Genomic DNA, 18269 nt, shown 5'->3' with positions numbered 1-18269 from the left:
TCTCATTAAAGTTCATGTGCTGTCTCGGGCTCACGCCCAATGCCTGCTTCTGTGTTGGTGTTCCCTGCCATGTGGGCTACAAAGCTGCTCGAAGGTAGAGACTGTATCTCAACGTTTCTGTCACCCAAGCTACCAAAGACTCTGTTTGGTCTCTAGGAAGTAGGTTCATGAATAAGAGACTGGCACTGGCTACAGAAATCATGGACACAGTCCAGATGCCTACTATGCAACTAGAAATCATAAAACGCAGACTCAGAGCTGCCAGGGATCCTAAAACTTTCTTGACTGCAGAATAACTCACCATAGAGAGTAAAAGGAGGCACAAGTGTGGTACCCATCCATGACCTGACACTGTGTGCTATGTCTCGGTCTCCTCCCGGGGCCATAGGGAGGCTGGACAGTGACCTCTGCGATCCCTTCCACCCCTAGAGTTCATTCACCATCTTTCCCTTGAGGACACCCGGCACCAGGCCTTTGGGAACAACATCATGAGGAGGAGCTCGTGGCCCCGAGTGCTTGTCGTGCACAGGTGTGAAATGCAAACTTCCACTCTGCTGCAGAGACCTACCCCCAGCTCTGGTCCGCTTCGGTCAGGGATGATGTCGTGGATGTTCTTGTAGTAGCCCAGGCACAGGGTGGTGCAGCGCACAAGCGCGCCCATGTACAGGGAGAGGATGGGGATGAGCAGGGGCTCCCGGCATTCCAGGTGGCTGTGAAGCAAAATGGCTACGAAAACGACCTGCGAGAGAGGAGGAGGGGCGGTCAGTGGGAGGAGAGGGAGGCCGGCGGCAAGGTGCAGGCCCACCCTCCCCAGTGAGGACCTTGATTTTGATGGAGAGGGCAGAAACGTGAACTGTGGCTCCACATGGCTCTCCCCAAGACTCCCATGAAGGTATTGGGGTTCACTGGAGGAACTCACCCTGGTTTTGTTACATGCACTCCCAGGAATTACTATAAAACCACCTAAATTAAAACTTAAAGTACTAACTTACTTCTATAAGTGGAAGAGGCTGAAATTACCAGAGCCGCAAGAGCTTAAAATCATAATAAAGCACCAATCTCTATTGATGGTACAGTACGTCTCCAAAGCAAATCTGATAACTTATTAACCTCCCCATCCTACAGAAATCAGAGAATCAGTCCAGCCTCTGCCCAGAGACCACCTGGGACCCATGCTCAGAAGGTTTTGGAAGCATACTGAGTGAAAAAGTAGGTAATTGGGCAGGAGGCTTATTCCTGACCAACAACTCCAATGGCCAAGTATCCATGGGTTGCGAAATTATCTGCAGCCAGGCCAGGATCTGTGATTATCAGGACCTTGATTCCCTCTGCCGCAGGGAGCTCAGAGCAGCAACAATGGAGAGATCTCCTCTGAACGAAATCAAAGTCTTAGATGCCAGGGTGGTTTGCTCTCAGCACACACCGACATGTGTGCCCAGGCTGTCATTCTGAAGCACAGTGAGGCTGACCTTGTCACTGAGTCCTCAGGGTAGCCCAGAGTACAGAGGTGCCATGTGAACATAACCAGGCTGCCTGGAGCACAGGCCATGTTAGTGGACACACATCCAGGCAGCCCTCACACTGTGCCAGGGACACAGTGACACTGATGGAAACAGGATGCTCACGACTCTCCCCGTGATTGCTGCTTCCAAGTGGACCACTGCAGTGTGTTAACTGAAGGACGCCTTGCTGGGATGCACGCGTGGAGCAGGAGACTGGAGCTTTGTGGTGTGCACACAAGACCCGAGGATTTATCTGTTTGAAATCCCCTAAGGTGCCCTCACACGCAGACTCAGGGTGAGTATATCCACAGCAAGCTTCACATTCTGCAAAACCCACAGCCTAAACCATGATGGGAATGTTTAGCGGCTGAAAACTGTGAAAAACGAATTCGTGAAGATCAACACCTCCTCTGCCCAGTCCAGGAAACTCCTGGGCTGTCAGGAGGCTCTGCAAGACAGAAGCCCGCAGAGCAAGCGGGGCCAAGGAGAAGGACCTGGATGACAGGGAAAGGGAAGACACGGCCAAGGAGGAAGTGTGGCGAGGACCCGACAGTGTCCCCAAGTGCAGAGGGGACCAGGTGCATGACTAAGCCAGTAGAGCTCCCAAGGCCAAGGTGAAGATGTCGCCAGCCTCCCCCGGATTTCTAATAGACTGATGCCATGTGGCCAGCATTTGCCACAGAACTGACATCTTCATGGCAGAATGTATCATTTATCACTTCAAAATATCATGTGCACCCTTTGCATTTCAACCTGGAATTACAATTCTGAACCTGAGAAAGCCATCAAAAACATGTCAGATTATTTTCTGAGGGAACCAACGGTTTCAGTGGAGAGCATTTTCCCAGTGAGAGCTGGCATCCGCTGGCCCAGGGCCAGGTGCTGGGATTCAGTGATAATAGACGGCCCCAGAATCTGTTCTGGGGCCGACAGTCTAAGGGAGGAAGCAGACACGCTCATCATACAATGATCCAGTGAGTGTCCCCTGGCAGCCCGAGTGAGGCAGATGAGGTGGAGAAGAACAGAGTGTGGGGCAGCAGGGGAGGAGGGCATCTCTGCTGGGAGCTGTCAGGCCAGGAGCGAGCAGGGCTCAGGGTGGGAGGGAGATGGGGCAACGAGGCAGAGCACTCTCCTGGGCAGAAGGAGCAGACCCGCAAAGACCCCGGGGAGATGGCTCATCCATGGCCAGGCCCTGCAAGGAGGAGCTGTGATGGGTTGACTGCAGAACAGAGAGCAAGTGGGGAGAGGAGAGGGCGGGGCTGCAGAGGCCACGGGCCTGTCAATCTTCAGACCCCCTGTAGGCCAAGATCAGGGTTGGGATTTTTATCAAGAACACCAGGAGGCCAGAGCTCCAGAGGCACAATCAGACAGCATGCAGTACTCACAAGACTACCAGGAGGCTGTTTTTTAAGCAGGTGGTGAGACAGTCAGCATTTCACTGGGAAAAGACCACTATGGCCCTGGGGGGAAGAGTGGAGGGAGCTGGACAGAGATGAGTGGGGAAGCTTCTCAGCACTCAGCTGGCAAGAGTGACCCCTCAGACCAGGCAGAGCAGCAGAGATCGCACTCTAAGAAAGCTCTAGGGTTCACATCTCAGTCCTGGTGTTAAGGGGACACTTTTCAAGAGTGGCTCCTGGGTTTGTGACCAGATGGTAATGCCACAGATTCACTCAACCAAACACTTCATACAGAAGATCTTTAATTCAGACTGAAGACATCATTGAAGGAACTGAGTAGAAATGCCACAGAGGCTTTTGGATAGCCTTGTTTAGGGCTCTGAGGAGAGGGAGAGGATGCAGATATTTAATAGGGGGGCATACGCATATGATAAATATTATTGACCTAGGGCATAGTATCAGTCTGTTTTTGTCTTTCTAACAAAATACCTGAGGCAGGCTAACTTCATGAGTATAAAGTATAAAGAGGTTTACTTAGCTCACAGTTCTGGAGGCTGAAAGTCCAGACAGCATGATGTGGGCTCCAGCAAGGACACAAGCCTTCTTGGCTGTGTCATATCATGGCTGGTGGCAACCAAGGGAACATGGGTATAGGGAAACGATCTCAGCTTGAAAGCAGGAAACCAGGCACTGGATCCCCACAGTCCCTTCTGAGGGCATTCCCCCAGTGACCTAAGCCCACTAAGCCTACTGCCACACTGCGGGCCAGGCTTCCAACACAGGACCTCTGGGGACACATCACACCTGCACCACAGAGGGCTTGAATTAGGTTCAGTTTTCTCTGTGAAGCAGGATGGAGGTCATGGCTGGAAGGGAGCAGCAGGTGGAGACCCTCTGAGACAGGTCCTAAGACACAGCTGGGGGTGGGGGAGGAGGTTTGGCACTTGTGATGGGGTCCTCCATGCACTGGGCAAGTTTCTGTAGAAGCATGTGCTTCCTGGGGCAGGTGAAGGAGGGTCCACAACATGGGTTCCATTCAGGGCTGGGGTTTTGTCAGAAGATAAAAAGAGACAAAAGAGTAGCAAAGAGACTTTAAAATAATGCCAGGAGCGTCTGATCTGATCATCAGGGGTCTTGCTGACCTCAGGGCAAGGGCAGATGACAGCACAGAAGGTAGAGGACAGGAGGTCCCAAGGAGAGCAAATGACCTCAAGAGAATTCTCACTTCAACGCTGAAGAAGCTAAAAAAGTCAAGATGAACATGAAACACAGCAAAACAGAAACATTTCTCATAAACCCCTTGGCAATATCCAGCCTAACAACTGGAACCATATTACAACAATGGTGACCCCAAAAGTGATCACAGGTTTGAACCAAACCAAGAGCTTTTTTTTTTGTATTAGTGTGTGAAATCAATTAGCTTAGGAAAGTTGTTATTATTATTATTATTTTTTAAAGAGAGTTGCCACTGAAATTCGAAGCATATTAACAAATTTCATTTTATCATTGGCAGTTGCTCAGTATGCCAGTGCTGCATAGGATCTATTTACATATGACCAAATTACTAACTACCACAGGCTTTCAGGTAATGAGAGAGATGAAGCTTGGCAAGGCGGGAGGGAGACGTAGGAACAAAAATGGAATTTATTCCCCCAACCAAGTTGTAGTAGGAACCCAAACTGCGGGGTTTAAAATAAACTACTCCACCAGGAACCGCCCAAGGCCAGATGGCATCTGCACCCAGGTCCCTTGCTGCTTCAAACCAGATCTGTTTACTCCCCAGGCAGAGGCCAAGATCAGGTCTGAAACCAGCAGGGAAATAGCTGTGGGCGTACTGGCAAAGGCGCTTTCACGACTACGCTTTTTCTTCTGCCCTTGGATGCCCACTGTATTTCTCTTTGGCAAAGTTAGGCGCTTTCTTCTGTTTTCTTTCTTGTCTTTATAATAATGCACCTGTACAGATGCTCATGGCTTGCTGAGGCCAACATGTGAAACGGGAGGAGCTTCCTTCGCTTCAATTAAGGAGTGAACAAAGCAGCTGTCTCTCAGCGGATGCCGAAAGCAAGAGTGGGAGGGAACTCGAATAGCCCCACCAGCACATATCAAAGCGCCATGCCAGCTGTGTCCAGGCACGCGCACAGCATTAGCAGGAACTTATTCACATTGCTTTAATAATGATCCACGGAGGAAATGCAATTGATTTGGAAGTTTAAATCTTGGTCTTTAGGGAGGTCAATCTAACAGCTCAACAGATTATTTCAAAGAGGTGGTTTAGAGATGAGGGAGCATGAAAAGGGCAATGTGTGGGGACGTTCCTAGAATGAGAATTCAGAAGGGCGCTTAGAGATCATCGTCTAACCTCCTCCATGAAAATCATTCCACCAAGTCCCTGATTGTTGGAACTTAGCCTAATTGATAGATCAGAGGAATTAAATCTAATTTTCCAATGAAGTTTTTTTGTGTGGCATTCTCAGTGGAAGAAGAAGGGAAGAGGAGAAAGTCAGGAATGGGTGTGGCTGTTAGATATGGATCCAGCAGAAGGTAAGGGGCAGCCTCCTCACTCAGGAAGAGAGAGTGGGGCCATTCCCCTGGTTCTTTTTAAATGTGGGAAAATAATGCGTGAATGGCAGCTCTCCCTGGAAACCCGCATAAGAAATGCCATTTAAGAATAATTCCTGGCTGGGCACGGTGGTGCACACCCGTAATCCCAGAGGCTGGGGAGGCTGAGGCAGGAGGATCATGAGTTCAAAGCCAGCCTCTGCAATGGAAAGGCACTAAACAACCCAATTAGACCCTGTTTCTAATAAAATACAAAATAGGGCTGGGAATGTGGCTCAGTGGTTGAGTACCCCTGAGTTTAATCCCTGCTACCCCATCCCCAGAAAAGAATAATCTCTAAGTGCTCACTTTCGAACTGAGTGACAAGCTGTGTATGGCTAAAGCATGCCGAGGGCACCCGGCCAAGTGCACAACAACACTGTGATCACTGTTCAGTGTACCAGGTGTGACTCTGAAGTCTTTTACACACACACTTTCTTTGGAAATAATGGTCAAGAGCTGGAATGTGGTGCCGAGGCAGGGGGATCACAAGTTCAAGGTCAGCCTTGGCAACCCAGCAAGGCCCTATCTCAAGATAAAAATGGAAAGGACTCAGCATGTGGTGCAGTGGTAGAGTGCCCTCAGTTCACAGGAGGTTTCCTTTTCTTAGTCATTTATCGTTTGTTGAATTCCATATTTGATGAACCAGTGCTGCAGAGTAGTGCAGAAGGCACCCCCTCCCACAGGCCGCAGCACTGGGGATGGAACCCAGGGCCTTGTGCATGCTAGACAAGCGCTCGACCACTGAGCCACGCCCCCAGCCCTGTGCCCCAACATAAATATGGCATCTGTTGTCAGCTCTATCACATCCAGTGGGTCATTCACCAGGTGACCCTGAGGACCTCCAATTGACACAAAGACCACAGTTACCTGAGCTATGACATCTGAGATTGAGGCACATCCCACCAGGAAACTGTATTTGTGTTTTAAGAGAATGCCAGCATGGGTCCATGCCTGCCAGAAAGAAAAAAAATGCCATGAGATACACTGTTGGGATGATATTGTTTCTCATTATGACTTACTGGGTATTCCTGAAATATAGTTTACACTCCCCAATGTCTTAGCAGCACAGGTATGATAAATGTTTGGTTGGTGAAATTATTGTCACTTGGTCTGGTGGCTAAATCCACGTTAGATTTTTTTAAGTGGAAGAGTGAGTACATTTAATCATATGCAGACTAGTGTGGTCATTCTGTTTGTGTGCCTGGCAGATTTTGGAATATGATCAGATAGCAAGAGCAGAGGAAACCCAGTCACCTGTGGAGCAGGGTGAATCTCAGAAGCACTCCTCCTTCCAGGAAGCAAGTTACAAGTTACACTGACTTGGTTCTGCGGATTACAGTCATGACGGTTCTCACTGGCTGATTCGGGTTCTACTGTTTTACTGTCTTCGGGTTTGGGGACCTGATATGACCTTTTGTGTCTTCAAGGGAAGTTAAGATGGAAAGAACTACCACAGCAGGCAACCCAGAGCCTTGACAGCCGGGTTGGAGTAGGCCGGATGCTCTCGATGGGATCTGCTTATGGACTGATTTTCCTTCTTACCTTTGGGCTGGTTTAGAAATAAAATTTCATCCGAGATGGACACAATCAGACAAGTATGATCTATTCCCCAGGTCCGTGTCAAGACTTCCTACAGCAGCTGTTGTGTCTGTGTCCTCAGCTCAGAGGCTCAGGATGCCAAATGTTAAAAGAAATACAACCGTAGATAACATTCACAAACATCACCTGTGGGCTGTCTGTTGTTGAAAGCCATCTGGATAACAAGCTTCATGGCTTCCAAATATTCTCTCTCTAACCCACTACTGGGTATGGATGTGTGTGTAGGTGGGAGAGGACAGAAAGGACCTGCTCATTATAAATGCTCATTATTTGAGTTTTTATTAGCAGTTCTCATACTGTTATATTAAGGTCTTTGTGGGGACTTAAAACATGGAAGAAAAGTTACCAATCAATAATGTTCTGGTGCTATGCAGACAGACTATCCCTCACCAAAATGCCTAAGACTGGAAGTATTTCCGATTTTGAACTTTTTTAGGTTTTGGAATATGATCATATATTATAATGAGGTATCTTGAGGTTCAAACCTAAGTCTGAACATGAAATTCATTTATACACACCTTATATACATAGCCTAAAAGTAGTTTTATATAACATTTAAAAAAATCGTGCATGAAACATAGTTTCACCTGAGATGGGTTATAGAATAATCCAGATGGGGTGTCACATTGGTGCTCAAGAAATTTTGGTGTTTGGAGCATTTAGGATTTGGATTTTTGGATTAGGTATGTCCACCTGTACTAAGTTTTTGAAACTATTTCTCATGGCAAATAAATAGAACTGAAGGACAGTGGAAGGCAGGGTATTTTAAGAGTCCATGAGTCGCTTTCGCTAACAGTCTCCAGTTCCTGGAATTCACTGTATAATTACAGTTCTCAGTGGTTAGGTTCCCACTTCCAGCTCCGAAGGAGCACAGACATTACAGTGGCACGGTGGCCTCATCCGGGGGGTCAGGCCTTAACTCTTTCAGAAATGTGAAGAAGGTCACTTCATTCAGTTCTCTAATGAGGTGACTGAAAGCCCTGTGCTCCCTGGAAGGGGGAATGGGCTGCAGAGATGGTACCCACCGTACACTGTACCCCTGCATCATCTACCAGGGAAAACATACTTGGCAACAAGTAAGAAGAAAGTACAGGTGCAAGTGTTCAGATGGCCCAATTCTCTCACCTACAGTGACATCCCCACAATTGAGGACCAGACCTTCATGTTACAACTGGTTTAATATTTAAGGTTTCCTTGCAGACCGGAAGAGAGCCCTCAGAGCCACTGAGGCCATGCAATAATTGACCACAGACCACTTAAGACTTCTGAAGACCTTTCAGCAGGTGCATTTTACCCACCTCCCTGCTCCAGGGCTTGGGACTGTGGCCTTACCTCGACACAGAGGTCCATCTACTCCTGTGCCTAACACATGTGCAACTTGAGGTAGGGGACAATGAAAAGTAATTTAAAGCAGAGCCCAAAGAAAGGGCTTATTTTCCAGCATCAGACATTACTGTAAATTTTTGTGCTCTAAGTGTCTTTATATCTGTACCAGATGGAAAGAAAAACAGTACTGTTCTGGGCGTCATGATGATTTAGAGACACGAACAGTCCTTAGCTAACATAGTAGAGCTGGTATCAAAGTAAGGAAATCTTATTGGTGTGTTCAGGAGATTCTTATTCTACAACTTTGGCAGTGTAGGCTACACAAGTGGTAAATTATCAGTGAACTATTCTGATGGCTTGATCTGAATATGTCAGAAAAGAACTTTATATTTTGAATCAAAATTTTCAAATGGGCTTTCTTTCCACCTGGCACAACTTGTGGCAAATACATAAAATTCTCATAAAATAAATCGAGAAGATTGACTGTGTAAAATTCAAGGAAATCAGTATGATGTTTCCTTAAAAATTAAAAATCAGATTGGGATGTAGTTTAGTGGTAGTGCATGTGTTTATTAGCACACATAATGCCCTGGGTCAATCTGTAGCACTAAAAAGTCAAAAAATACCATATGATCAATTCTATTTCTAATTATATATCCAAAAGAATTGAATGTGGGGACTTAAAGAGGTATTTGTACAACCATGTTCACAGCAGTATTAATCATATTAGCAAATACAAACATGTAAAAGCAATGCAAAATGTGCCAGACCCACAGAATGGAGTATCATTCAATCCTAAGGAAGGAAATTCTGACATATACTACAACATGGATGAACCCTGAGGATATCATACATAGTGAAATAAACCAGTCACAGAAGAAAAAATACTATGTGATTTCACTCATATGAGGTATCTAAAATTGTCGAATTCATGGAGGCAGAAAGTAGATTGGTGGTTTCTGGGGAAATTATAATTATTGTTTAATGGGTACAGAGTTTTGGTCTTGGAAAATGAAGAGAGCTCTCAAGACAGATTGTCTAAAAACATGACTGTTCTTCATGCCACTGAGCTCTATACATAACAGTTAAAATGGCCCATTTCATGTTATGCATATTTTGTCATTTAAAAGAGGTGAATAGTCCCCTACTTACCATAGCATCCATAAAAGGGAAGGCAGCGAGATACAGGAAGGCCCTTCTGGTTTTACTCCCCACCGACTCATCCACATGGTGCAGTTTGTTGATAATGTAGTAGCCTAAATCGCTATAAGCTGCAAAGGGTCAAAAGACATATGAGAATATTTTTAAAAAGGTATTTTCCCATGCTTTTGACTTTAAGAACTTCAAAATAATTTTAAATGAAACATTTGTCTGCTGTAGAAAAATTAGAAGAAAAGCATCTATAATCTCCTCCCCCTAGCCAGAGAAGGTCACATCACAGCTAACATTCTGGGCTTTATTTACTGGGTCAATCTGTAGCACTAAAAAGTCAAAAAATTCCAGATGATCAATTCTATTTATGGTTATATATCCAAAAGAATTGAATGTAGGGACTCAAAGAGGTATTTGTACAACCATGTCCATAGCAGTATTAGCAGTTCTTTTACGGCTGTGTGGAGTAAGTGTGTGCTTTAGCGTAACAATGGGCTCATACTACATATGCTTTTTTGAAAACCAGGACCACCTTTCCGTGATATGCTTCTGCATTCTAACTCACCGAATTCCTCTCCATGAACTGATTTTCTTCAATCTCCTACTGTTGCACATTTGTATTATTTTGATATTATAAAAGGATGAATGATGAACTGATCTGCAGTTAAATGCTTACACACATTAGGTATTAACAGAGGAAATTTCCAGAAGCTAACATGCCTTTTCAATACAAGTTCTAAAGCAAGCTTTTCGCACTTGTCAGTCCTTCTATTTTGTTTCTTGGCAGGAGGGTGGCAACTCTGGGTAAAGTCTTGCATGGTGGAAAATGACGTGCAAGAGGTGTTTTGGAAGTCTCTCCTATGTCAAGATTTGTTACAGTGTGAGACTGGATCATGGGCTGGATGAATGTATATATGCCCAAGAGATGTAATATATGCCCAAAAGGGAGAAAGGCACTGGTCATCCCAGTGCATTAGCTCAGCATCCTAATTAGCAAAGGTAATTAGGATGAAACACGGAGCTATTTTCAACCCCACTGATACAGCCAAGCCTGGACATGAAAATACTAATCTATATGCTTTTCCATGTTTTATAAGGGCTCCGACACTAAGTGTTCCTGCTGTTCTCTGTCATAACTATGGATATGAATGTGCCCTTGAAATCAGGTAGAGCTAGAGGGCAGAGTCTTACTTTCTGTGAAATAAGAATCCTCCCACATCTCAAAGTTTGTAGGGTAACTTATTAACACCTTAACTGGCAAAGTGAAGTAAAGCTCTAATCTTTATCGGGATTAGTCTTGAATTACAGGAATTCTGGAGTAAGTGAGGTCATGGGATGCTATCCAGGATACTGAAATGCACAAATGGGAGTCCTGGAGGTTGCAGGGGGCAAGTAGGTGACTTCAAGCTAGTAGGCTGGGGTGGCTATGACTTCCATAGAGCAAGGTGGAGCTGAGGTAGGGGAAGGCAGGCAGGGGCTGCAGAAATGCTCCCCGTCCTCCAAGGAGGGGCAGAAGTGAAAAACCAAAGGCCAGTAGATCAGGTGAGCCAAGTGCCAGGTGAGGAGGGTAGTGGGGCCATGGTGGGGGAGCAAGAAGAGAAAGCTGGAACAGTGGGCATCACGAGGCAGAAAGAAGAGATGTGGGAAGGTGGGCTGAGGTACGGCCAGGGACAGGCAGGAAGGAGGCAGCCGTGATGTTCCGTCATTTGGATCAGAGTCCTACCAAGATGAGAAGCAGACAGAGGAGGCTTGAGCAGACCTGGAAGGCAGCGCGGGAGAGCTGCAGTCTGCTTGCAGGAGGTCAGATCTTCCTCCCCACAGTGCTCTGCAGACTGAAGCACAAAGCCAGAATGAGATGCTGCTGAGCCACCCAGGTCTACTCTGGCTGCTGAGCTGTGTAAAGTTTGTCGCAAAGTGTGCCATTGCTGCTGTTTATTGTGGAGTTGTTTTCATTCAGTCAATAAATGTTCACTGTGCAGCAACCTGCAAGGGACAGTTTTGACCTACCACACCACACCACTGTGCCCATTCAGGTGGGGGTGACGAGAAAGGTGGCGTGCTGGGGGCTGGCTATGAGTAGCTCGTATGTCAGTTTCCTGGGAAGGTTACAGTCAACATAAAATGCCAGCTGAGTAGACTTGACTGCAGTGGCCAAAGCAGGGGACCACGGGACTGGGGCAAGGCTGAGACCAAGAACGGCAATGTTGTGGGTTCAGCCAGGTCTCCTCAAAATTCAGATGCCTAAGTCCTCACCCCTAGACCTCAGAATGTGACCTTATGTAACAAGAGGGTGGAATTAGATGAGATCACACTGGAGTGGCGTGGCCTCCCAATCCAAGGCGATGGTGTCCTTATACAAAGGGGAAATCTGGATGCACACGGGGGAACCACACCAGGATAAAGGCAGAGATGGGGTGATGTCCTTACATGCTGAAGACTGCCAGCAACCCCCCAGAAGTCAGGGGAGAGGCATGGGACAGAGCCTCCTTCACAGTCCTGAGGAGGAGACGGCCCTGCCGACACCTTGATTTTGGACTTCCAGTCTCTAGGATTCTGAGACAGTAAATGTCTGCTGTTTAATTCTCCCCGTTTGTGTGTTTGCTCCAGCAGGCCTGACAAATGATGACAGCACTTCTGAGGCAGGGAGGGAGAATGATTTCCATGTTAGGTCCTTGGGTGGCGGTCAGGGAAGAGGGACATGTGGGCTTGAGTGGAGAACAGGGCCTGGGGTTTGCCGGTGCTGCCCAGGACTAGTGACCAACAGAAGTGAGCCTCTGCCCTCCCTGTAAATGCAGCTACTTCCTTGGGTATTTGACTAAAACATCAGAATGATACCTTTATGCAGCATATCTGCAAGAAAGACACAGGGGACGGGGGATTGGAGGACCACAGGGTTCCCAACCCGTTCTCCTGGGGGGGAGCCAGTGGACTTTCTGCTCCTGGGAGACATGTGAGCCCTTCCCTCCCTCTTCTCAGCACAGGGCCTGCATGCAGGCTTCTCCCCACCCCAGGTTCCGGCACGGTGGGACTTATGGGCTCCAGGTTGTTTTTGCTTCTTTCCATTTTGGTCTCTTTCAGTTACATGGGAGAAATCTGGAGGCCAAAGACAGAAGCTTATCCTCCTTTTCACAGTAGAAGAAGACTTCTTCTCAGCCTTGCCCCAGTCCCGTGGTCCCCTGCTTTGGACCTGGGAGCTGTGAGTGTAAAATCCCAGCACCTGTTTTCATGTCTCTTCTGCCCCTCCAATCCCTCCTTCCAGTGCCAGCCCCTGGCTATTTCCAGCTATTTCCAGTGAGAGCAGTTGGCTGGGGTGATTTGCTTGAAGTGCTTTGCGTGGACTCCGTAATTACCAGGCCAGCTGCCTTAGCAAAACTGAGTGACCTTCAACTTCCATGGCTGCCCTGCCGTGTCCTGAAACGACTTGTGTGTTCCTCATGAAGGGCAGAAAGTTATAAAACAAAATTAAATGAGGGTTCTGAACACAGGTAAGCAGGTTTTACGATGCTGTAACCCCAAGAGGACGGTGACTTGACCTGTTTATAGGGAGATGGCTTCGACCCTGCCCAAACAAGGAGAGACAGAAGGGCCCTTCAAGTCTACAGCTCTTCTGACCTCAGCCAACCAGGATGACAGCCCTTTCTGGAAGCAGTGGTTTCCAAACTGGCTCATCCAGTGGTCACTAGCACTTTTGTAAACCACAAAATATGAACACTGGTGACAAGGGTCTATCTACATGTATTTTCCCAAAGGGACTGAGAAAAAGTCCTCCCCCTCATTGTAGAAACAGGATAATATGTGCATTTCCAATATACAGGATTGACCGCCCTTCTTCAAACTCAAATTTCCCAAGTTGTCAATGCTTAAAAGTCTCACCAGTACTGTTTGTGGACCCACCAAGGCTGTTCATGGGAACAGGCAACTTCACCCCCCAGGTTTCTAAAGTATCATTTCCAAAGTGGGTGTATTTATATGGGTAATAGCCATATTTAAATCACTTTGCGAGAATACATGTTGAATGACTGGTAGTCTCAGGTACTGGGCTGACTAGCCCAGCTGTGAAGATGATGATTTCCTATGTGGGACGTTGACATGGAACTCAACTAGAATCTGTACCAGGAAAACCTGGGGATGGGAGGTGCGAACGTGGTCCAGGCCTGGGAGTGATACTATAAACTCATGCCTGATATACGTAGAGTGAATGTGAAATTTTAACACAAGAACAAAAATCCTACCTCATTAGTATTAAGACTTGATAGAGCGGGATCATATTCTATCATTGATAACTGCCTCTCTCTAGAGAACATGTCTTATTCATGCCTGAATACCCAGGATTTAGCTCAGTTTTTATCAAACACATAGTAGGTGTTTGATAAATGTTAACTGAATGAATATACAAATCCATCATCCCCAAAAGGACTGACTATAAAAATGTCCCCAATTCTTTTCCTCTCCTATATCTCCACCTTTGTGATTTTTCAACTCCTGTCAAAAGCTGGAATTTATGTCCCCACCCTGGACCTGGGCTGGCCTGCCCTGTGCTCGGGTGGGTGGCATGCACTGGGGGTGATGGAGTGCTGCCTGCTTCTTGGCTTCAAGATGCCTCGTGAGCCTCTATTCCCTGCTTAGAGTCCAGACACGGCATCTCCAAAAGTCCAGACTGTGCCGCTGGACCACAAGACACTGTGTGGAAGAAAGCTCAGCTGTCCAGCAGAGGTCACCTGGGCCAGCTTGCAACCAGCTGACCACACCCAGAAGGCCCCTCACAAGATCAGCTCAGCCACCTCCGGATCCTCGGCTGACCACAAAGGCAGCAGCCCAGCCAAGCCCAAAAGAACCCCCCCAGCCTACCCATGGTCTGGTGAGCAAAAATAAATACCTGTGCTTATAGCCTTTGAGTATGGGGAAGATTTTTAAGATAACAACACATTGTGATCTTCTACTGAAACTGGTCATCCCTAGTACCCGTTTTTTAATTCTGTCAAACTGAACCCATTTGGCCTTTACAGGACTTGTTTATGACACATGAACAAGGAGAAAGTTCAAAAAGAGAAGACTGGCAGACGGAGCCAGTATGGCGATGACTTCCACTGCCCTCTGTGGGAGCCTACGTGTGTGGCTGCCAGAGTCCTGCTGACTGCCCAGGCTGCTTCAGAACGTGGGCAAGGCCTGAGAGGTCACTGTTGAGAATAAAGAAGTGTAACGAAGGCTGAAATCCACAGCCCTGGTTCCTGTAGCTCTGTGACTGAGGCGGTCAGGAAATAGTAATCTCCTTTCAGGTAAAATGATTGTGGACCTAAATGAAACAAATGCAAGTTCAGCCAGCTCTCCTCTTCCATAGACTCACCAGAGTGAGGAAGAGGGTATCTATCACCTGCACTGTGACCAGTGCCCTGAATCACAGTGCGTTGGTGGCAAACCCTGTGCTCTGCAGTTGTTATAAATGGAGTCTCATGGATGATCCATGAACACTAACTGGAGTCGCCCAACAGGCCAAGAAACACTCCCAGGGCCCCTGCTATCTGGTAGCCAGAGCCAGGCTATGGATGTGCACAGAATGGACAAGAGCTCTGGGGCCGGTGACTCCCCTAGACTGTCAAACTCGGCACAGCCTGAGTGTCTGCTCTTTGTCCCACAGCACACCCCGTGGGTGGGAGGTGCTGCTGAGTGCTGCCCTCTTCCCTCGTAAGCTCTCCAGGCATTCCTGGGGACAGCTGTGTGGCCGGCAGAATCTGCTCCCCGTCTGGGGAAACCCACACATATGTGCCAATGCCTCCAAGATGGGAGAGGGCTAGGCTTATCTGTGGGGTCCAGAAAGAAAAGTAATCAGAAAAAAAAATATCAAACACAATGAAAAAGAATTCCTTAACTACAGCAAATGTGATGAAAAGGGCCCTGCAAAAGGCCTTTCCTCTATTGGGGCAAACACAATTAATAACGGACGACACTACAGAGAAGCTTTTAGTGCCCTTTGACCTGGCCTTCACTTGTTCTTTCGTGACCCATTAGCTGATGAACACAGAGGATGTTCTCTGTGAAAGGGAGGAGCTACATCTGCTTGGGGATGGTCACATTTGAAATTGCTTCTAAGTGAAGAAGATCCCCCAGGGGTGGGTAGATTATTAGTAAATACCGGGTTACTAAGTGCTCACGTTCATCCAGGCTGGGGAAAATCTAAGCTAGAGAAGATCTTGGAACGAGGATTTTTCAAATGCCTGGAAGAATCACGGGAACAAACAGTCCTTGAGAGAGATCACAGAGAACCTAACCAAGGCACTAGTCCACAGCCATGGAGACGGGCAGAATTACAGATATTCTAATTCTTTCTACAAAGAGACCATGAAGTTATAAAGATGCATTTAAGAAGATACTGAGGGCTGGGTTGTGGCTCAGTGGTAGAGCGCTTGCCTAACATGTGCGAGGCCCTGGGTTCAATCCTCAGCACCACATATAAATAAATAAATAAGGGTAATGTGTCCATCTCCAACTAAAAAAATGTTAAACAAACAAACAAACAATCAAAAAACCAAAGAAACAAAGCCCACAGTTGCACCATAATGCCGTCCTGATGGGCTTCCTCTCTACACAGTACCTCCCTCTGCCCCTCCTTTGGCTTTCCAGGGAGTCAGCAGAGCCCTTCCTAGTCTGTTTCCACATCTCCTTTACCTGGTTACGGTCTCCTGCCTGAGCACACGGCCCTGCACTCTCTCTTGCGTTATTTCCCTCTGGGTCATGAGCGCCTGGCTTCCGCCTGGCTTCCGCCTGCCTTCCCATCAGTTTCTCACCAGAGCTCCCTCTCTGTTTTCCCACTCCCCGAGTCACCCTGCTCTCTCAGGTCCAGGAGAGCATTATAACTCCCAGACCTTGGCTTTCATTTACTGCTGCCTTCTCTCAAAGTTCTCACTGGGTGAGGTCGGCCTTTGTCAGTGTTCAGAAATCACACCCACATCCCACCAGCCACATCTACTCAGGGAAAGGGTGTGTCTGGCCACCATATCTTTTGTTCCCATTTCACTTCTAGTCCCAACTTTTGATCCATAGGCTCGGGAATGATATGCACAACTAGGTGTTGCACAGGACAGCGGAGGACTGGATCAAAGAAACTAAAACAAAGGGCAATCCCTTCTCTTACTCTTCTGTACTCAGGGGTGGGTAATTTCTGAAATAAAAGCCCCTGACGTTCAGAATCGGCTGATGAGCTCTAGCCATACTAATGATGTAATCTTTGTAGTTAAAATGGCTCAGTTCATATTTAACAGCATCATATGGAGAAATGGATGAATTTACCAGTTTGAGAACATTTAAGAAGAGAGATATTCATCAAAAGTACAGGAGGCATTATGCTGGGGAAAGTAATTAATACCTTAAAGGGTGAAAAAAAGAGGTAAAGTAAAAAAGCAAAACAAAAAAGAAAGAAGATTAAACTGAAAAAAAATGCAAATCTCCATGAACCATCTTGAACCAAATCTGAACCAACTTTGACTCTAGACAGAAACCGACGTGAAATAGGCCGCAAGGGTGATCACTGGGTATTTCATGTAGATGTAGCAAAATATTAATTTTGAGTACAGGGTCAAATTCATGACTCCATTTTGCATCAAAGATAAGGAAAAAATTAGAAAGGATTGTGCTGAAATCCAACTCATCATCTCAGAGCTAACCTACAAGGCCTTGAGCCCCAGCCCCAAGAGAACCTCTCCCTCTTTGTTCCCTTAAGTGTCCATACATATGTGCCACTGACAGATTAGAAGAACTTTAGCAAAGGAGATAAAGTCATTCAAGAGACAGGGAAATAGCTTCTCAAGAAGTGTCTAAGACAATCAGACTAGTTTTGTCTTAAAAAAAATAGTAAAATAGAAAAATCAAGTTTAAAGCTAGATCTTTCCGATGCATATTTCCACTCTGTGAATCCAGCATGATGAATCTGTAACATGTGACTTTGTGCTAACTGCAGGTCCCATTCAGGGACTGTTCATGCAGAGAACAAATGCTCATTTCACTATGAATCCAGGCAAAGGGGACTAGGAAGACAGCCTGAGATCACGCTTCTCAAGCCACACATGTTTGGAGTACATTTGTTTTTGTTTTATCTAGGTCAATATTCCCCTGTCACAAGAGCTGACTGTCAAGAAGAAATGTAAGCAGCTGTTTACAGCAGTACTAAGAAGTAAAAATGGGACTAAGTGTCTTACAGTAGGTGGCACATAAAGTAGAAACTAACACTTCACTGATATAGGGAATGGTAGAAGAAAAAGGTGGGGGATGGAGAGAGCAATGTCCCATCATGGATCTGTGGTCCTGCCTATGGAAAACAAAGAATGGGCCAGATCTTACAGACCATTAAAAAAGGAAGCAGGAGGAAGATGAACAAAGATAGGAAAACAAGACCCACTGAATAATTGGTTGGAAAACTGAAATGAGGCTGGTGAATTAGGAGAGAGAAGCTCCTTAAAATTTAAGCTGTAGGAGTTGAAAAGAAACTGATATGTACTTTTTCATAACTCAAGAAATCGTCTGTTTGATGCAAGGAATAAAAGTTTTATCTGTAAAAAAAAAATGTGATAAAAATGATTATTAAATATAACTGGAATGTAGAACCCTTTTGGTTTAAATTTAGTACTTTATGATTCAACTTTAAAAGTGAAAAATTTAGATTCGAGTTGGAAAGTGATGTTGACTTTTATTTCAATGACTA

At 46.3% G+C, this 18269-nt stretch overlaps 1 protein-coding gene across 1 annotated transcript in view; it reads right to left on the bottom strand.

Moving 5' to 3' along the window:
• Ankh (ANKH inorganic pyrophosphate transport regulator) overlaps positions 1-18269 on the bottom strand; it is a 136634-nt gene that overhangs the window by 36468 nt on the left and 81897 nt on the right. The window contains exons 3-5 of the mRNA XM_027950369.2: positions 9578-9696; positions 6368-6451; positions 569-739 (exon numbers count right to left, since the gene is read on the bottom strand). Coding sequence (XP_027806170.1) covers positions 569-739; positions 6368-6451; positions 9578-9696 — 374 coding nt within the window. The remainder of the gene's footprint in view (positions 1-568; positions 740-6367; positions 6452-9577; positions 9697-18269) is intronic.

This window comes from Marmota flaviventris, chromosome 5, assembly GCF_047511675.1.
Source record: "Marmota flaviventris isolate mMarFla1 chromosome 5, mMarFla1.hap1, whole genome shotgun sequence".
NCBI lineage: Eukaryota > Metazoa > Chordata > Mammalia > Rodentia > Sciuridae > Marmota > Marmota flaviventris.
The sequence above is the reverse complement of the archived record's forward strand: the minus strand, read 5'-3'. Positions and strand labels throughout refer to the sequence as shown.